We start from the raw sequence: 22863 nt of genomic DNA on the forward strand, positions 1-22863 counted from the left end.
CTGTCACTTTAAAGCCCTCTAACTCTACACCCTTTAAAGTTTATTTCCCTATTTATTTGCACTAAATCATATGAACTACATTCTCATTCATACAACCTCATGTGATTCTTTCTAATTGTTGACTGAGACAATACCAGCTCGGTTCTTACATGTTCTCACAATAAATTTTAACATCTGGATAAGCCAAATCAAGAAGTAAATAAAGTACATGGATTTAAATCATCACAACTTCTTCCAACATTAAAGATCAATACTCTCGACAACTTTCATCCAAACTTTAATTACTTATCATTTTAAGGAGAAAGATAAAGCAAACTACTCAGAATTCATGAAGAAAATAAAACCACACTTTAGTTTAAAAGTAGAAATCATTGTTAAACCAACAAGAAGTCTCCATTAAAATCAAAAGTAGTTCAAAAAAAAGATAAAAACTTATCTCAAATCCTCCGCCGAACTCTTGAAGTTCTTTTGAATCTCTTCTCTTTTCCAACACTCTTGACTCTCACAATAAAACTAAAAATAAAAATGATAAAGTAAATTTGTGGTGCCTGAAAATCTCTCCAAAACTCTCTCATTTCCAACACTTTTCAGAACTTTCAAGCACAATTTAAAAAGTCTCAACTACCTTCTTTTATAAATCTCCAAGAGGTGCTTTGATAACTCTTCAAAATGTTTCCCAATTCGATGTACTCTCCAAAGGATGCTTCCTTTCCTAAGTCTTTTAATAATATTTTCATTTCTAGTGGTCATAACCACCTTCTTTAGCCAATATGTGCCTCAAGTATCCTTTCAAAATTCAGAAAAATGAAGTAAGCCGTCACATAACTGCCTCTAGTGCTTAAGCGCAGGGCCTCTAGCGCTTAGGCGCGGCCTTCTATGTTTCACCAACGCCTCAGAGCACCCTCCCCAGCGCCGAATCTGGTGTTTTGGCACCAAAACACTTTGGCATAATTTTCACATTTTTTACTCCAAATTTGACCCTTTTTCACTCCTTTTAGAATTTTTCACCTTTTTATTTGTACCTAAAAGAAAAACTTTGTACCTAAAAGAAAAAAACCGCAATATCTCAAAAATAGGTATAAAAATGTGTATAAGAATACTATATATTTTAGGTGTATCAGTACACCATATAATATTCCATTTCATTAATAATATCTCGTTACCTATTCATTTTCACAAAATAAAGAAAATTACAAAGTGACTATACATAGACAACCCGTCATCATTTTCTCCATCCTCCTCACTACTAGAGTTGTTGTCCCCCCCTTGAATCCTAATACATTATCAGTTCAAGAAATTTTTGCATATCCATACATTTAAAGGAGATTATGAAAAGATCATATTGTATCTCTACACAATACCTCTTCTGGTATTCGGGAATGAGCTCTTCATCTCTCTGCACGATTAACATATGATCCACCAACCTCTGATTCTCCTCCTCAAGTGTTTTACAGGACGATGATCACCAGTTAATAGTCTATTCTAGCTCTTCCTTTAGCTCCCTCACACTCCTCTATAGATTGCTATGACCATGGTGCTTGTGTCAAAAAGAATTTGTCAGGGTATTAGAAACCTGTCAAGATAGCACAAGAAGACAGGCTGCTTCCAACACTAGCTCATTCAAGGCCATCCCTGAGAAGCTTTCAAACATTGATGGAGAAGTTATAATAGAGTCTAATGTAGAAGCATATCAAATAGAGGAGGGGTCATGTGAAATCCAGTCCTTAACAAAATCTACATGAGAAAACTGCCCCCAAGGCTTGTCTTTACTTTTGTGTGATAACTTTGTAAAAGAATCCACTTAAGTCGATATGACCCAAAAGAAGGTGTGTAGTTTCTCTTTTGGGTGGAATCATCAACCAGATCTTTCCCCCTACAAAGATGATCGTTTTCCCATCGAGTCCCTTTAGGGAATTGTTCTTTCATTGGTTCACCCTTTCATGACTCCCCAAGCTAGCTCTCTTCTCTTAGCTCGTCACCTTCTGACCTCTCAAATCGAATTTCCTCCCATAGATCATTTTTGCTTGTCCTTAATAACGACGCCCTTGGAAAATCTCAAATAGAAATCCTTTATCATGATAGAAATCTTGTGACACAACTTCTATGGAGCCAATCAACACATCCTAGGGGAGCCTTATCTTGGCGGCCAGAGCCTCACTTCTATTGGATGCTGCACCACTTTCTGACTCCTTATTACCTGGAACATCTATAGTGTGGGCAAAAAAAATTTCTTTCTTATAAGCAGGTTTTTGAATAATGATTAGTTATTCTTCCCCTTTATTTTGGAAAATGATGGTTGAATGAGAGATTGAAAAGGTAAGATTATTAGTTGGAAAGTCCTGGGTTGATCTTTTGCTCTCTATAAAGTCAGGACTACATCTTTACTTCTTCTTTTTGCTTGCATAACATAAAAAAACTGCCTCTTTGCCTTGGTCATCTTGCCTTAAGTATTAGGAGCCGACATCTTGTTAATTGTTGAAGCCTCTGAATATTGGAGAATATTTAAATCCTCTTGTGTGATATCATCATGCTCTCATTGTAGCTCAGGCAAAACCTTCGCCATGGCCTTTCGAAAAGAGACAACATTTAGAATTACCAGGATCGTCCAACTGTTCTTAAAGAAGACAAAATAGGACTTCAACTTCCAATCTATCACCTTATTTTTGACATAACAAAAATGAAAGTAACCCACGAAAGAAATCTAGTTATATTTTTCCGAGTACAGGAAAAAAGGAGAACAAATACTTGAAGAGTTGAATTGACAAAACGACCCCCCTTTAATGGATAAAGATCATGAACACTATTATTATGTAAATTGAAATTGGCATCCCATGAGCGAGTTTGAACCCATAATAATTAAAAAAGTCATGCAATTCCTCACACAACAGGAATTAGAGGTTGAATCAAAGCTGGTTACAATACATTGCCAACATGTTATTCTTTATGATATTCACCCTCTCGTAGATTGACATGATATAGCCGGCTTGGAGTTGATGATCCAGCTGATCGAACTGATATGATCAACTGAAAAAATTGAGTAATAATAATCCTGAGGGATAGCACTGTTGACCAACAATAGAAAATTTCAAGGACATTATCGACATTTCACAATATGACTTCTATTTATTATAAATGTTTGAACAGTAGCATGTAAAGATTTTTTTTTGGGAGTGGAGTAGCTGAATATCACTCATATTATATTTTAGATGCTCTTTTTTTCCTCTTTTCTAAATTTGTATATTGTATTCAAATAGTCATTCTGTCTCTCTCATTATGGGTTACGAAAATATGTACATTCTCTCTAGCAAGCCTATAAATATCAAAATGTAAGGGTTAGACATATAAATTTATAAAAATTATGTGGAATATGTATAAAATTAGGAAAAAATAAAATGAAATAAAATGCTTTCCCAACCTTCCCAAGCGATGCCTAACCTTTCCCAGCCTTCCTTTGGCGGTACCTCTGCGGGGCCGATTCTTTCCTGGCCTACAGCACAGCCGAAGCCAGGAACAAATAAAAGACCGGGAGGGGCTGTATCCTCTTTAAATGACTTAAATACCCCTAATTTCTTCCCAAGCAGCCTCTCTCGCTGTCGTAGTTTTCTTTAAAATTAAGGGTAAATTGTTCACATGCTTTTATCCTCTGCCGTGGGTCTGCGAGGTATCAGATCCACAAACCCTGAGCTTATAGTAGAGGAGCGCGCTGACGAAGAAGTCAAAGTACACGCCAGTTTTCTACCGAAGTCCAAGTTTTTCTTCCGCCAATTGGATACGAAGATGAGCTTTCAGATCTGCAGATCGGCTTCGAGGGCTGCGAGGTCCCTCCTCTCGGCTTCCAAGAACTCGTCGATCCTCTTTCGTAAGTGCTCTGCGGCTCTGTTATGTTTTTTCTTTCATTGTAGTGAAAGCTTAATTCTTTTTTCCATTTTCGGTAGAAATTGTATTATGCAAACTGAGTATTTTAAGGTTTATGTATTTGATTCATATTAGAGGGTGATCTTATTTATATTTATCGTACTTAGTTTTTCTACCACTGTTGGAACACGGTTATGGGTTTACAATGAAAGTGAAACGGTGGGGTATCGTAATTGATGAAGCTTACGAAACACCTTTTGTTATTTTGGGCTCTAATAATGATTTGAGAAAGACAAATTATGTCCAAATTATTGGTTGAAAATGTAGTGCAAGGACTAAGGAGTGATAGAGCCTAGAAAATATCTAATTTTGGATTTATCGGGTATTTTTTTTTTAAGAAGGGGTGCTCAGCTAATTCAGAGAATATTGCGTCTGGATTGCGAACTCCAAGTAAAATGATGGGATCGGATTTTTGTGAATTTAAAAACAAATATGAAAAAAAAAAACTATTTTTTCATGTGACCTAGCCCGAAGACTGCCCGTTAGTATTGTGGTGATATTATTGTGGTATTTTGATGATATTATTGTGGTATTCTTCTTATATTATAGTGTTATTTTTGTGGTATTATTGTGGTATTATGGTAATATTCTGATGATATTTTGATAATATTCTTGTAGTATTTGTTGGTATTCTAGTAGTTTATAGTAGTATTCTTGGATATTCTTGTGATATTCTTGTGATTTTTAGTAGTATTCTGGTTGTATTATGATGTTAATTTGGTAGTGTTTTGATGATATTCTGGTATACAGACAAAATACCATCAGAATATCACAGAAAGACCATCTGGTGATATTATGGTGATATTATGGTGGTATTCTGATAATATTCTTGTGGTAATTTAGTGTATTCAGGTGATAGCATTATTGTGATATTCTGATAGTATTTTCTGGTATTTTGATGGTATTTTAGTAACTTTTTTATGGTATTTTGGTAGTATCCTTGTAGTATTATGATAGATATTTTGATAGTATTTTGATATATTAGCAGAATATCACAAGAATAACAAAATATCACCATAATACCACCATAATACCACCATAATATCATCATAATATCACAAGAATGCCACGGGGCGGTATTTGTGGTGATGTTGTGCGACATTCTAATGATATTATGGTGGTATTTTTGTGACATTATTGTGACATTCTGATGATATTTTAGTGGTATTCTAGGATATTCTGTGGTATTTTTATATTATTCTTGTGATTTTTTTATGGTTTTCGGGTGGCATTATGATTATAATTGGTTGTATTCTATTAGCATTTTGGTATATTAGTAGAATACAACCAGAATACCATAAGAATAACTCCATAATATCACAGGAATACCATTGGAATATCATCATCATATCACCAGAATATCACAAGAATACTACAAAAATACTATCAAAATATCACTATAATAATACCAGAATAACACCTGAATATCACTATAATATCACAAGAACACCACTAGAATACCACCAGGTCATAATACCACCATAATATCGTCAGAATACCACCAGAATATCAATGGACGACTTTCAGGATGGGTCGCTTGAAAAAAATAGTTTTTTCATGTTTTTTTTTAATTCGTTAAAAATTCGATCCCACCGCTTTACAAATAAAGCTGTATTATTAGAGTTTGCATGCTACGTACTCCGAACAAAATGTTTTCTCGAACTAATTAGTGTGGGTATAACACATGTCTATGCTACACTGACGAGCACGAAGTCATATGCATTTGACTGGTGGACCTCTTTGACTAGGTACAATCATTCTATTCCACTTTTGCATTGTTTTGCACTGGCGTGTCCAATAGTAATCATACGAGATTGGTCACTTAAACCTTCTTAAGGTTACAAGGTCTACCGCCCTATACTATACTTTTAGCCTAATATGTCACTCATTTTATTATAGTTAATCTGACTCTAACCTTTGATGTGATAACTAACCTAGCCTAAAGATAGGATTGGACCTACTTAACCTATTCACTTGGAGTGGGCTTTGAAATTTCGCATCCTGACCTCCCTTGAAAGGATGAGAGTTTTATGCTAAAAGTTTAGGTTATATTTTTATAAGATAGATGAAATTTTAGATAACACTACCCAGTGATTTTGTTTTCATTTTGTATAACTATAAGATTTGGAATTTAAGGTTTCCTAGAGGTGCAAGCCCCTATGATTAATTACTTCTTTTGATAACGAAATGATACTTTCAAGTAAGATTAGTTATTAGAGCGTTGATTGCTCAATGTATAGTAGTGAAAATTAGATTTTTTTTTTGTATAAATTTATTATTGTGAGCTTAAAAGCATATAGTGGTAGAATGGTGCTTCGCCTACCCTATAAAATTGTCATATTTCTATCACCTTGAGCTGTGGTGGTCCTTGGTCTACTTACTTAGAGGAGGTTGTTGACCCAATATGACAGAAGGATCCTTACAGTAGTTATGATTTGCTTTTTCTATGATAAACTTGTAGACCTGGAATGGATGTTTTTCGAAATTGTATAAATTCAAGTCGATTTCAGCTAACGAAGTGCTTTGTGCCCCATCAAGTATACTCTATAATTCACTTTGGAGAATGAAGTCATTAGGGAATATATAGACCACAACTGTGATTGTAATATAGTAGTTTGTTTGGCCAAACCATCTAATGAGAGGACTTTGGTCGTAGTCACTTCATTTATGGAGTCTACACGCTCAACCATGCGTTCAAAATTTTTGGGTCATATCTTTACTAACATAAGATTATTTTGAGTGTAAATGCAGTAACATATAAATTAATATTAAATTCATTACTTTTGATAAACCATTGTGGAGGGTAGATGGGATTTGGTTTAAGCCTTGGGAGAAAGAATTCATTTGATCATTTTGAATTTAATATTTCTTTTTAAAAAAGTTATATTAGGATTTGAAAGTATCTTGAACATAGATTTTTCGATTGAAATTTTCATGCAACACAACTATAATTGAAGTATTTTGTCATTTGTATCATCTATAATTGTAATTTTTATTAAATTTTATTATTTAAATATTACTATAACATCAATCTTGTTAACTCCAGTCATTTCAAAGAGGAGGATTGAATTGCATTAATGGAGGTTTAGATTTGTCAACTTCGGTCCTTATGAGGAGGAGGACTGGATTGACTTAATGGAGATCTAGTATTGTCCCCTCCTGCCCTTATAAGATGAAAGTTTAATTGTTAAGGTGGGACTTACAACCTTGTTTTATAGAAAATGTAGCTTACTTATGAGTATGAAAAATTTAATAGCTTTGACTTAGATTTTTGAAAAATAGATTTTTGCAAAAGTTGGATTATTTGTATGATTCTTGAGGCGGATTTTATTTTAATTTAAGTTTATATTTATCTTGTGCATCATTCTTAAATTTTATGGTTAAGCATTTAATAAGTTGATTGGATAGCATGGAACTATTTTCAATTTACTGAATTTGAATATTTTAATGAATTTGGGAAGCTTTTAAAGCAAAATAAATTTAAGTTCAACCTATTTTAGTCTGGATAGTATTTTGGACCGTTTGTTCGAGCATTTAGCATCTTGGTCGGAGCACATGTGGACATTTTTTATTTTGCTAAATTTGGATATTTTAAGAATTTTGGCAGGCTTTCTAAAACAAAATAGGTTTAAATTTTTCCCCATTTTAGCCCGCATAATATTTTTGAACCGTATATTCAAGCGCATAATATTTTTGAACCGTATATTCAAGCATTTTATACGGTAATTGGAGTATATGCGGGTTTTTTAGCTTGACAAGTTGCTTGCATCTTGGTGCACTTGTGTGGCATATTTGCATGATTTTCAAGATTTTGTAAGATGCGAATGCACAAATTATGATAGATTAGAAAAAGTGCCCCATGATGTATGTGCATATTTTAAAGTTATCTGCATTGGTCAATCATCCTTGCTTTTGAGAAGGATGCATGCTTTTCGAGGCCCTTGCATGAATTTCAAGTCTAAACATTTGATTTATAAAAAGATTCTGTAATTAATGTATATCCCAAAATTATTACAAAAAATTAAATGTTTGCATGTATCTTTGGGTCATTGTGATCAAGGAATTTGTTGTTCTTTACATCTTTCATCAATACTTCTGGGATTTCTTGAGCGAGAGTAAACGTACATAACAATTCCTATCTCTACCAGACCTACTTCTAATTCCTGATTATCTCATTTTGAAGTAGTGATGCTCATGCTTTACTTTTTCTTATTGAAATTTCCTTGGAAGCTGAATTTATTGAACTATTACTTGAGATTTCATCACTCTATGCCTATGGACTATCACAGAGATTTTTTTTCACTCTTTCTTAAACATTCAAGCGTACGAGTTATAAGTTCTGGATTTTGGTAAATTTTCTATTTTTTAATTATACTTTTTGATGTTATTGTGTTGTGTTTGGTAAGAAAGATATTTATCACTATTCTCATAAAGATAGACTAACTGCCTTTTGAGTATTGTGTCCATGATTCTGAAGCTATAAGTGGTGCAAACTTACTATACAATAATTTTACTGGCATATTTTGTACAGAAATTTTAAGTTTGGTATGTTAGATATTTGAAAAATAAGATGTACGACATCACTAATTTAGGCCCATATCTGATAGGTTCATTGCTACCATTTATTTGGAATACCTTTATGCCTTCCTGATGATACTGTGCTTGCTAATCTGAAAATTATAATTGTTGGCTCCATCATATTTTAATCTTATATTTATTTTCTATTTTTTGGGTGGTTTAGAAGGACGAGCGATTGCAGCAACTTCAGCAAACAAATCAAGAGGAATGTATTCCACTTTGTCCTTACTTTATGAGAGATCCAGTTACAAGAGTGCATCTATTGGATTGTTACCTGCTGCTCTGGCTCTTCCTGCTGCAGGTGGGTAGTTGAAATTTAAACTTTCTGAAAACCTTATTTTTTTCATGAATAAAGTACACTTGAAAAGAATTTCAATTCTTTTTGCCATTATGTCAATGGAATCAACACAATTTTATCAATCATCATATGAGATTTTCCCTCTTTTGAATTTCATATTCACTTTACATGAAAAAGGGACAATTCTTCAACCAATTCTGGTAAAATTGCCAAATCTTAACCTCAATGAGAAAAATTTTAGATTCTAATCTTTGCTTGGTTCTTTTTGATTTGTTTTGATACACTGTTTTGATGATTTGATCTGAGTTTCTTCATTTGTTGGAGACCGTTAATGCTCTCCATAATGTTTTTATTATTTTATCTTCACTTCATTTAAAAAATTATTCGGAGATGAATTTCATTTTAAGGAGGTGATCAATGAGATTAGTGATTCTGCTAAGAAGACATTGTCGGTGCTGTTATAATGGATAATGGAGAAAGAAGTGTTCTCTTCCTTGCAGCACCTATTTCTTTGTGACATGAAAAACTTGTTCAACTCTCCAGCCTTATCTGGCAATATTTTTGTCAATTCAGGTTAAGGAAATGATGATTGAGAGTAAAAAATTTTACTTAGAAAGCAGTTTTGGTGCTGATAAGTGGTAGTTGAGGAGGGAGAGTTTTTGTCTATGCCAAGGATACATCATTATGGCTTAAAAAACCCGTTTAAAAAGCATATAGAGGGGTAGAATGGAAAGGTATGGACTGTTTTTGAAGCATGTTGGCACAGCTTGGCTAATTTCAAAGCCAAACATGGTTCACATGGCCCCACCCATCGTTATTGAAACCTTCGGTCCGCTGCTACATTTGAGGGGGAGAAATTATGCGTCCTTAATTATCCAATATTACGTTTTTATTATTTTCCATATTATCATGATGATTTAAATTTCTCTCCAATTATATTATGGTTAGTCCAAGCTGTATATATTTGTTATTTGTTTGCATCAGTTGAATGAGAAAATTAGAGAGTTTTTTTCCTATAAAAAAGTTCCCCCTAAATTCCACATGGTATTAGAGTCTGTAAGAAAATCCTAGCTCTTCTTTCTTAGTCGTAGTTTCTCCCTGTAGCCCTCCGATTAACTTTTTCTCTCCAGACATCACTCCCTGCAAGCTTCCAGGCACAGGTGACCCTAATCACTTCCCAACCATCATTATTCTGCTTCCCAAGTGTCAATCTTCTGTGAGAAATTCCAGTTTGGATTTTCTTTAGTGGAAATTCTAGACTTGCGACTAGAATTCTCCCATCTAGGCCTCGTACGATAATTCTACCTTAGGTGGCAGATGCTTCATCTTTCTCGTGCAAATCTTGTATCGACGATAGAGAATTTCACAGCCTGATTCATGACTTGGAATTAACCAAGACGAAATTGGATGGTAGAACGGTGAAAATCAATTCTTTGTTATTTAATTTCTATCACTAATAAGTTAATATTCAAATATATAAGAAAGCACCACTAAAGAAAGTACTTAAAATAAAAAACTTGAAATTTATACCTTTTTGGGTATTATTCTTGCCTCCTATATACATTTGCCTATCTTTTATTCATCTTTTTAAATGTTTAAAATCTGAAAAATATTAAAAGAACACATTGAGTTATCTAAAGATAAACCAGGATTTTTCACTCGTATGGTAACTCAAGAAAAATAATTCAATATACATGCTGGTCTTTCAGATCTCTATAAAAAAATCTTATAATATGCTAGTCTTTTATATTTTGTAAAAAATCTTTTATATGTTAATGCATGTATCAATGACATTTTCTAAATGAAAATGCTCAAATTTTCTATATGCATTTACTTTATCTTTACATGTACTTTATATTCTTTACATACACATCTGCCTCTGTGAGGATCACCATTAAAACAACTCATCACACCCATGGTCGATATTGCCCCGTCGACTTCTATCGGCACAGCGGTTTGCGATGTAAATATTACAATTGCTTTGAGTGGAAAGACCCTTGCTTCTTGGCCGATATTATTTTGTCGGCACAACGGTTAGCAATGTAAACATCATAATTATTTAAGAGGTAAACTCTAGTCTACTCTCCCTGACTGATATTATCTCGTCGGCATAACAGTTGGTGATCTAACCATTACAATTATCTTGGATGGTAGAAAAAGCTTTACGCATGCGGGTACACTGTCTTCCGCTTGTACCATTAGTGGGTGAATTCTGAACATGCGCGTACAAACATTTATATATAAACTATTTCATTTTTCATAATATGTATTATTCTGAGACATCTTCATGCATCTACTAACTTACATATCTACTCTGTTTTGCAACTATTTATCATTCATATGTCTCATATTATATATATCTCTTATCTCATAACTATATTTTATATCATTCACATCTTTTCTATCATGCTATCTTGCATATCATGTTTATCATACATCTCATGTATATCTTTTATATATTTTTTATAATACATATTTTTTCCGTCTAAATATATGAAGAATTCACTGTATTATAAATTTAGCCGAGCTTAAGCATATATATAAATTAATATACGTTTTGAAATAAAAATATTACTGAAATTTAAATATGTAATTACTCATCTTGGTTGCAATGCAAAATTCTTAATCTTTTTCAACTAACTGGATGTGCAATAATTTTTATGTTGATCTTAATAATCTATAAAACATAATGTTTATTTAATATTTATATAATTTCTGTTAATTGAATTATTCTTCTTAAATTAGCCTAGGATTATTTACCTGAAATTGACGGAACCGCTGTACGACAAGCTTCTATACGTTTGCTTTGAACTTGCCGCCTTTAGTAACCAACCTGAAATCTTAAATGACTTGTGAATTCAAGATTTCTTAGCTCATAAAGTGATTTATCTTGAAATAGAATTGATTTGCCAAAACATACTTTAAATAGACTTCTCTGCAACATGCCTTTCTCCAAAACTGTTAAAAATCTCTTTCCTCTTCTTCTTATCCCCTTATCCCTTCTTCTATCTTCACTGATATCTTGCTAAGCACTTACAAAAGTTTACAAATCACTTTCAATACTTTCGACACAAGCACGGCGTCTCCGACGGTTACTAGAAAGGCAAAAGATGCATGATTTGTGGTAAACTCAAAATGAAACCAAGAGGAAGAGGAAGGAAATGAAAGTCTCAAATGTCGCTTTTATCAGTTTCGTACCTTTTGATTTCATCCTAGCATTCGGGTTAGTGGCCTGCGGTGCGGTATTCGGCGGGCTACTTGCATGCCTTTATTTGTATCTGGCTACAGTAGTCAGGCGCTGGAGCCCGTAGTAGGAGAAAATAGGAGAGGGAGAAGGGGAAATGCAGATGAAATTGAGAGATGGGAGAGGGGTTTGATGACTGGAGAGGATTCTCCCATTTGACACATCCAGAGCATTAAAAAAACTAGGGTAGGTCGGCTGGGAATAGTAAGGTGTGGGAGAATTAAGGAATTATTTGGTTTAATTAAATTAATTATATTTATATCTTCCAATTTTTTTATTTCCCAATTCATTCAAAATTTATATATAGCATTATATATCGAATTTATCGTCTTGACGCATAAAATTTTATAAAATTAATTCGATTAAAATCAGAGTTATCTGAAATTTGGGGTACATTTTAAAGTTTCCTAAATTTTTGCGTGATTTCACAATATTGGTTATTACAGTCTCACATTCTTATAAAATTTACTCGAAACTCATGAACACATTAATTATAAATACTATGAGAATGAAACATAAAGTGATTAGAAAAGTCTGTTTTTGTGAAGTGGTAACTAAAGCATATGTGATAAATTATACATCGAATAAATCTAACATAACACTCAAAAATAATTCTTCCATCAAGCTCTATGCATTAGCATGAATGGCAACATGCTCTTCTTGTTCCTGATGAGTTAAGGAATAAATTCTTAGACGAATGTTGTGCTTTGGTTTTTCACTATGATTCATAGTGCTAGCTTCTGTTATGTTCTACTGACCACTTCTAAAAGTAGGTTTCTCTGAGCTGAATCTTTTCCTTGGGTTAGCATCTGATGTGGATATCTGAACAACATTTGGGTAGTTTCTCCTCTGATGTTCAGACTGTCTGCATAAGTAATACACCTTCAACTTTATCTTTCTCACAATAGACTCTCCTCTTGAATGAATTGTTGGAGGCACTTTTTCCGAACTCTCCCTCTTGTTCAAATCTCTATGCTTTTGAGATTGTTGTAGATCAACTCCACCTTTCTAGCTTTCTCTACTTGTATTGAATAGTCTTCAATTCCAAGTGGTATTAGTGATTGCCTAATTAAATCCTTCAATCCAGAAAGAAATCTGTGACATTTCTCCTCTGAGTTGTGATGCATATCTCGATAGCATAGTGAGCTCCGCTTTGCACTGCATAACTTATCAATTTCCTTGCACCAATCTAATGAATTTATCTTCTATCTGTCTTCTAGCCGACAGTGGTACAAACCAATCTTTGATGGTTTTCACAAACACCTCATACTACATCAAGTGGTTGTTTCTGCCTCCAAACCTCTCTTGCACTTGTACTTGCCATCATCTCTTGGCTTCTCCTCAAAAGCAAATGTGGCAAGGGTAACTCTCATCTCTGATGGACTAGAGAACCTCTAAAATTTTCTCCACTCTCAATAGCCAATTTTTCAGCTTTCACTGACCCTCCTGCTCCAGAAAACAAAAGTGGTCTCATATATTGAAAGAGCTTCATGTATTGGTGCTCTTTCACTGCTACTCACTTGAGATTGAGAATTCTTAATCAATTGAGTCACAACATTCATTATATCAACACTGACTGTGACATTCTCCCGTACATCATAGTCAACATTATAATCTCTTAGATATTTCTTCGGATTATTCATAATACTGAAATAATACTTAATTTACTTAGACTCAATTAAAGTTTTTAATTTCTATTTTTTATAACTTAATCCAATATTCTTATTAGTTCTTTCATTAAGATAAGTATTGTTTAATCTAAAGCTCTTGCTCCGATACCACTTTTTGTCATGACCTAATTTTGGGCTTAGAATTGATCAAGACGAGAACGAACGATTGGACGGTGAAATTCAATTCTCTATTATTTTATTTCTATCACTAACAATTAATATTCAAATATACAAAAAAAAGCTCTTAAGGAAACCAAAAATTAATAAGTAGAAATTTGTGCCTTTCTGGATGTTATTCTCGTCTCTTATACATATTTGCTCATCTTCTACAATCTCATTTAAATGTTTAAAACCTAAAAAAATTTAAATCAACATAATGATTTGTCTAAAAATAACCCATAAGTAATCACACACTTAAATTATAACTTAAGGAAAATAATTCAATTTGTATGCTGGTCCTTCGTATTCTTATAAGAAATCTTATAATATGCTAGTTTTTTATATTTTTATAAAAAATCTTACATATGTTAATGCATGTATCAATGACATTTTTAAATGAAAATAATCAAATATTCTATATGCATTTACTTTAACTTTACTCCTACTTTATATTATTTACAGACACATCTCTTTATGAGGATCACCATCAACAAAACTAAATACACTGTTATCCTATATTTTTTCGTCGGCTCCCATTAACACAACGGTTAGCAATATAAACATCACTATTTAAGGTGGAAAGATACTTACCTGTCTCTTGACCGATATTATCTTGTTGGCACAACAATTAGCAATGTAAACATCACAATTGTCTGGGAATGTAAGCTTTGGTCTACTCACAGTTAATTTATATTGTTCCGTCGACACAATGGTTAGTGATCTAACTATCATAATTATTTTGGGGTGATAGAAAAATCTCTACATGCGTGGGTACACTGGCATCCACTGCTTTATTCAACACTCTTAGGCAACCAAAGTCTATTTTCCAAAACATTTATTTTATTGCTTAGTATTATAATTGCTTTTTCAATACTCTTAGGCATCCGTTGTTGTTTCATTTAGTACATCCGGAATTCTAAGTTCGCATGCTCACATTTGGCATGTAACCTTTAGTTATCTTCATCTTTTGATTTATCTCTTTTTTTGCACATCTTTGCTGCAAATGGATCCCACTCTCATGTTTCTGAGATGTTGTGTCCGTGTCTCCAATCTGCTCTTCAGTTCTTATTTCAATATTTTAAATTAATTTATCTTTCATTCATTGCATGACCAAAATCGTAAATATGTGGCAATCTCTAGCTGTCTCGTTGCATTTTTGAAGATCTTAATATGAGTTTATTACTTAACACATGCAGGCATTCATGATTTCTCTTCTAGTATCACTCCTTTCAGTGACATTATAATCTGGGTCATGTGCCCCAAATCAACTTTAACAATTCAACTTAGTCTTTTCTCTAAAATTTAATGTAGTGCTTGTGAATTAGATAAACATCATCGGGTATCCATGCATTTTATGTGACCACATAGTTCTAATCCTTCAGACTTTTTCACTAAGATACACCAGGTTTGAGTTTTGTTTTAACCCACCTTGCTTTTACATATATTGTAACCTTTATTCACGATTGTTCTTGTGTTTCGTTAGTATATTTGATCTAATGTAAATTAGAGGCTTGTTTGTATTTCATATTTTTGTTTTAGAAATAAATGTTTATTTTTCATCTTTATCAAAACTCTTAATACTAAAAATGCTTTAAAATTTATGTAGTTTTAATTTAACTTTTTTTGTGCTAATAATTACACTCTTTATCAAGCATAATGCTTTTATATATCTTATTAAAACGGTGTTTTCAAGCGGAAACATTGATATTTACTTGATGTTGCTCGAAATTTAAGCTTGCATGTGAATGTTACTTGTGGGATGATGCAAACTTTACTAAATGTTACCTTAGCAATCACATCTTATTTGTTGTTCTAGGTAAACTCTCTTTTTTTCATTTTGCTTCTCATACAGTCTCCATTTCTCCTCTCCCCTTGAGTTTTTGGATTTCATACTCTATTTATTTTTTTAGCAAAGGTAATAAACTCATCTCTCAGGCTTTTTAGTTCTTATTTTTGGACTTTCTCGTACCATAAAAGGCTTTCAACGCTTCGACCATTGGTTGCCACCATATTTTCCTACACCATCTTCTGCTATACAATCATCGACATTCGTCCCTTTATTATCTGTTGCCTTCTTACCCTTGCATTCACTTTTACCGATAAACACCAGACAACGTCATCTTCCTAATGTGGTGAAACCTTCATGAACATTGTCCTCACGGTTGAGAATCCACTTGTTGAAGAATTTTCTGACCTTCATTTGCTCATGGCTTTTTGAGGGGCAAAAATTCTATTACTTTAATATATATTTTTTCAATCTTATATAACCCTTAATCATTTGTCTGTTTAGTTTCAACATTTTGCATTAATATGATATATATATATATTATATATATATATATATATATATATATATATTATGTATGTATGTATATTTATCCCTAATCTTTTGCCTTCTTACCCCTGCATTCACTTTTACCGATAAACACAGACAACCTCATCTTCCTAATGTGGTGAAACCTTCATGAGCATTGTCTTCACGGTTGAGAATCCACTTGTTGAAGAATTCTCTATCATTTGTCTGTTTAGTTTCAACATTTTGCATTAATATGATATATATATATATATAGATATATATATATATGTATGTATGTATATTTATGTATATATTTTTGTACTTATGATGATGATATTTAGGATGATCAGTTTTATGCATTATGAAAATATTAAACTCGAATTTTTTTTTAATATTTTGAATTTTAAGTAATTGAGATGAACATTTGAACTTTAGGTATTATTATTATTATTTTTTTATTATCATGGTAGTTTGCTTTTCAATTTAAAGTCTTTCATATTTCGGTACATTTTAATTTATATTTTTTAAATGTTTTATCATGTTCAAAATGACATGCATAAAAGAGATCTTTATGTTATGTGTCATTCGCCATTGATAAGTATGGATATTAAAATCAATGCTTTGATGGATCAAAATAACTGGATTATATTCAATCTTCTTAGGATTAAGCCTGTTGTGTCACTGGGTTTACATTATAATTTTTTTTTAATGCTCTATTGACCATTGTAAGGTAGTTGCCAGTGGCGTCTCCAAGGTTTATGGGTTTGAACAGAACTTGTGATACATTCTATTTTACTGTCAGACCTAACTCCTTCCAAGCTCTATCATTGATTACCATTACTTATGATTTTATATTTATAAAGATGAATTTAATACTTTTAAATATCGAGGTATCATTGAAACTCTTTATATAGAACATCCACCGAGTTATCTATGTAGTTTAGTGGGATGTTAGAGTATGTAAACTCAACGATGCTTTTGTGTGTGTTTTGGTAAAATTTGAAAGGATCTTTATAATTTTGGCCTCTTAAGTTGTTTTAGACAACTCATCTGGTTTTATTATTTTGTTTGTTCATGTTGATGACGTTCTATTTATTAGGAAGAGATAAAAAGGGATGCTATTTGCAAAAGTATTTTATAACAAAAGATCTTGGTTTTCCTAAATAAATTTTGTTACAAAAAAATTAAGGTTTCTCAAACTCAAAGTAATATAATTTTATTGATTTTCTTGAATAAACTAGATTTTTTAGAATGCAATTATACTTGAAACTCTTATTGATATTTAAAGGCCACCAGTGAAGAAGAAAATATATTCGAAGTGGCCTTCCATTATTGAATACTACTTGGGAAATTAATCTTACATTTACTTGAACACAACTTTATTTATTATACTATTTGTGAGTTAAAATATGTAATCTTCTAATTAAAAGTATTGAGAAGCTATTAATCTTTTCCATAGATATATGAAAAATTTTTTGGTGGTTAAAAAAAACTTAGCACAAAAATTAGGATTTCTCTAACTCGAGGAATATAATTTTATTGATCTTTTAGAATAAACTAGAATTTAGGATGCAATCAGGCTGAAACTCCTATTGATGTTTTAAGGCCACCAATGAAGAAGAAAATATATCTGAAGTGGTCTTCCACTATTGAAGACTACTTGGGAAATTAATCTTGACATTTGAAGAGAAATCTTTTTTCTTGTGCTATTTGTGAGTTAAAATATGCAATCTTCTAAATAGAAGTATTGAGAAGCCATTCATCTTTGTCCATAGATATATAAAAAAGCTACTGGAAAAGACCTATTATACAAAAAAATGTGCACGTTGACATAGAAGCCTATGTTGAATTTGCTAGATTTTTTTTTTTTTTTATGATAGAAATTTTGTTATTGGATATTGCACCTTTGCATAAGCACATTTGAAGTGATGCAGATAAAAATTTTGTTGAGAGAACTTGGTTTATATACTACAGAATCTATGTTCTTAAATATTGTTAGTAATGTTGTCATCTGCGTTATTGTACTAGCCATGTTATCATTTAACATTATTATCACTTCATACAAAAAAAAAAAAAAAAAAAAAAAAAAGAATTTAACCAAAACATAATATCACTTCAAGCGTCATCTTTTGTTATCCAAAAAGACCACTACTCTTAATATTCTCAATCAAAAGAATTTGTTGATGTGTTTGCTCAGGCTTTTGGACCCTTTTCAGTTTCTTTTAGCTTTATAACAAGCTAAAATTTATTCATATATATGCTTTAGCTTGAGAGGGAGAATTAATGTAGTAATAATATTATGTAGGACAATTACTTTACATGTAGCTTCATTTATAGTTTTAGTTTTTGGTTTCCTAGAACACTGTATACATCAATCTATTATATAAAGGGGTTTCTCTATTGTAAAAGATACACCAATTCTCTCTTAACACCTGTCGTCAATAATATTCTTCCAATGCAATTCACCACAGATGCCGACAAAGTTGGCTTTCTTATTATTCAATGTGCTTTCTTAATAATCTTTTTTTAATAATTTCTATGTTAGCATCATCAGTCAACATTTATTTGCTTCCATGCATGCAACCACAAAGTTATGTTTCAAGTAGATACTGTTTTTATTTGTTGCTTGTTTTGCCAGATTATTTCTGCAAAAAACTTTTTAATTGGAGTATATACAATCCCCTATATGCCATTATTAAAATGTTGATTAACTTTTGCTATCATTTCAAAAAAAGTAGGATTTTTTATCTCGGTACTGTTATGTAGAAGGCATCCTTTTATGATAATATAATATTTTTCTCTATTTGGATAATTGCAAAGTTCTCACTCACTGAAAATTAAAATATTAGTTACTGCATTCTGAACCTTACCATATTTGCTTTTTCTTTTTTTAGCGTACATGCTTCAGGAGGAAGTTCATGCAGCCGAGGTAATATCTTTTTGAACTACAAAGTGTCCAATTTCATTACTGCTAAAAGAATATGCTATCAGCTATATGATTTTTCATTGCATTTTTCCTATTTTTTCAGTTGGAAAGAACCTTTATCGCAATTAAGCCAGATGGAGTCCAAAGGGGCCTGGTCAGATATCCAAATTTTATCTATAGTATTTTATTATTATTATTATTTTTGCTCAGTAGTAAGTGTATTCTTCGTTGCAGATTTTCTCAACGAAAGCAATTATGTATGTTTTTCTTTTTTTCCAATCCCTATCTTATATAAAATTGAACTTCACTTATAATACTCTATGCTGGAAAGTTGGTTAATTACATCCATGGTTCCCCGTTTTGAAAAGCATGCAAGTCCTCCAATTATGATGTGGAATGTAAATGTCTATTATTAAGTTTCCTCTCTGATTGTGCTTTTTCACATGGATTTTCTGCATAATCGGATTAAAAAGGAGAAAAACACATTTTGTAATGAAAATTGTTGTATGTGGGAACTTCCTACTTTATATACTTCCACTATTATTTTGTTCAGATCGCAGAGATAATTTCACGTTTTGAACGCAAAGGGTATAAGCTGGTAGCTATTAAGTTGGTTATTCCCACTAATGAGTTTGCTCAGCAACATTACCATGATCTCAAGGAGAGGCCTTTCTTTAGTGGCTTATGCAACTTTTTGAGCTCCGGCCCTGTACTTGCCATGGTACTTAAGCTTATGGTGGCTTCTTGTGTCACAAACATATTATATGTTATAGCTGAGTTTTGTTTATTTAGTAGGTTTGGGAAGGAGAGGGAGTTATAAAGTATGGCAGAAAACTTATTGGTGCAACAGACCCTCAAAAATCAGAGCCAGGGACTATTCGAGGTGATCTTGCAGTTGTTGTTGGAAGGTACTGCCTTTACACAATTTATTTTTGGAAAAATTATATACAATACCACTCAGTTCCTATGTATTTACATGTCTGATTCCGAAAATTCAATATTTACATACATGCCACCTTCCTTAAGCATGAAAATGTGTATTTTACTATGTAAAATTTAGGGGCGGTTTGGTTGCAAGTAGGATTTAGTTTAAATGGGGTTTAACAAATTATTAAAATGTGTGAATGTTTTAGATATCTCGAGTCTATTGTTCAAAGTGATGGTGATATAGATGGGGATGTTAATAGCAAAACTCAAGTTGGTTGGCTAAAGTGGAGGAATGCTTTGGGCCTATTGTGTGATAGAAAAGTACTGCTTAGACTGAAAAGAAAATTTTATAAGATGGTGCTGAGACCTACAATGCTCTATGGCACAGACTGTTGGCCATTAAAAGAGAAGCATAAAACTAAGTTAAGTGTTACCGAGATGACAATGCTTAGGTGGATGAGTGGCTTTATACTTAGAGACAAATTGCGAAATGAATATATCCTTGATTGGGTTGGTGTTCTAGTGGCGGACAAAATTAGAGAGAATCGTCTTAGATGGTTTGGTCACATTAAACCTCGATCGTTTGATGATCCGGTTAGGAGAGTTGATGTTATAGGTTTGACTTATATTAAGAAAAGCAGATGTTAAAAAGGCTTGGGCATATTGTATAAAAATGATCTTAATTTATTAGAATTAAATAAAAATATGACACTCAATAGGACAGATTAGAGAAAAAAGGATTCATGTAGTCGACCCCACTTAGTGGGATAAAGACTTGTTGTTGTTGTTAACAAATCTTGTAAATCCGGATTTATCAAATTTTAAGGGGGTTAAATCTTAAAAGTTGTGGCATGTTAATAAATCCTACTAAATCCTAAGAAATTGTTTGGCAGCTTTAGAAAGATTTAGCAAAATTTACCAGAATAAACTTCTAAAGATAAATATTAAATAAGAAAAAATAATTAGTATCTAAAGCCTCAATCTGCATAAAAAAATTATGAATTTACATTAATTAATAATTAATTATATCAATTAATAAATAATAAGTTTTTTGTGAAATAGTTATTTATTAAATAATAATTGAATATTAATCAATTATAATCATATAAATTTAATAATTACTTAGAATTTCACTAAATAATTTAAAATTTAAAATGTATTTTATTCATTAATTAACTATTAAATAATTACATTTTAAATTTATCTAATTATAATTAATTTGTTAATATTCAAATTAATTATTAATTGATAATCAATTAATATATTGAAATTAACTTGAATAAAAATAAATTAAAACCACAATCTCATCCCCCTCCCCCTCTCTGCCATATCCCTCGCCTAAATCGTCCCCCTCCCAAAACTCTCATTAATGTCCCTCTCCCTCCTGGTTTTGCTCAAAACCATCACCTTCATGAATGAACCTTTGCAATACAGTTGCCATTAGAGCCAAAGCTAGGAAGGCATTGAAGGGAATGTGGTTTATAGAGAACACTGAAACTCCCATCTTTCTCTTTCTTTCGCTCCGCTCCTACCAAAAATTATTGACGAAGGTAAGCCTATTTGCACCATTCCTCCTCACCACTTGTTGTGGATTTCCTAAATCCGCCGATTCACAGGATTTAGTAAATCCTGGATTTATCACAAATCGGTTTCTTTTTGAGATTTAGGGGAGCGGAGGATTTGCCGGGATGTTTTTTTTTGCCGTTGGCAGGATTTAGGTTAAATCCTGTGAAAATTCAATTTAAAACCGGCTACCAAACAGCTCCTTAAGCTGGTGGTATTTTTGTATATGATATGAAAGATTAGGGTGGTCTAAACTTAGAAAGTAATGTTTAGGCGTTAGATATGTAAATGCATAGGGATTGAGTGGTATGGTATGTATGTAAATACCCCTTTTAATTTTTATAAGTGGAATATATTTTTTTCATATAGATAAGTAGTCGTGTATATGTAAAAGTTGAAGTTTAGGCGTTAGATACGCAAATACATAAGAATCGAGTTGTCTGCATGTAAATCTTTTTTCTTTTATTATTTGGTGAATTTTTTGAGGTTAGATGCAAACTTGGTTGCAGCATATAGGTAAGTTAGCGTGTATATGTAAAAGTTGAAGTTTAGGCATTAGATATGCAAATACATAAGAATCGAGTTTTCTGTATGTAAATCTTTTTTCTTTTATTATTTGATGAATTTTTTGAGGTTAGATGCAAACTTGGTTGCAGGAACATAATCCATGGAAGCGACGGACCTGAAACCGCTACAGATGAGATTGCCCTCTGGTTTTCACCCAGCGAGCTAATTTCCTACGCCAACAATGCGGAGAAGTGGATCTATGGAGAGAATTGATTAGTATTTCAAGTTTTTTTTTTATTTAAAATTTTTCCGTACTAATTGATAAGCTAAAATATGCGAATTATGCATTCCTAATTTTAAATAATTGAGCTAATAAGGGGTAGTAAGGATTATTATGCCCTGTATTTCCGAGAAGCTGCTGCCAAAATGATACTTGTTCTTAGTGGCAGATGGCTTACATAAACCTTTGCTTTAATAAGCTTTGAATGATCAGTTGTTCTTATCAAATCAAGAATATATTTAGTTGTTTAGCACTTTAATGGCAGATTCAAAATATGGCCAGGTTTATAAATTTTTTTTATTGTGGAACACCATTTTGGAAGAAGGTGTTGATGCTGTGATTAGTAGTTGTAATCGTCGGAATGCGTGGATTACGATAAAAAAAATTGGGTGAGGATATCTCGGTTTAGCTTTTATTAGAATGGGTTTCAAAATTGTTGAATTTATTTTGAATTGAGTGCAATATAAAGTTTGTTTCATTGTTTTTTTTTAGCAGATTTG

The 22863-nt window shown here is 32.3% G+C and overlaps 1 protein-coding gene across 1 annotated transcript; it reads left to right on the forward strand.

Moving 5' to 3' along the window:
* Window positions 1-3615: 3615 nt before the first annotated feature.
* Window positions 3616-22622, forward strand: LOC110027089 (nucleoside diphosphate kinase 3-like). Its single transcript, XM_020728370.1, has 7 exons — window positions 3616-3859; window positions 8657-8794; window positions 19055-19089; window positions 19190-19240; window positions 19640-19807; window positions 19882-19994; window positions 22233-22622. Exons 1-7 carry the CDS (start codon window positions 3631-3633, stop codon window positions 22354-22356), a joined length of 858 nt encoding a protein of 285 aa, XP_020584029.1. The 5' UTR covers window positions 3616-3630; the 3' UTR covers window positions 22357-22622.
* The last annotated feature ends 241 nt before the right edge of the window (window positions 22623-22863 follow it).

Source organism: Phalaenopsis equestris, unplaced genomic scaffold (assembly GCF_001263595.1).
Source record: "Phalaenopsis equestris unplaced genomic scaffold, ASM126359v1 Scaffold000002, whole genome shotgun sequence".
In the NCBI taxonomy this organism is placed as follows: domain Eukaryota; kingdom Viridiplantae; phylum Streptophyta; class Magnoliopsida; order Asparagales; family Orchidaceae; genus Phalaenopsis; species Phalaenopsis equestris.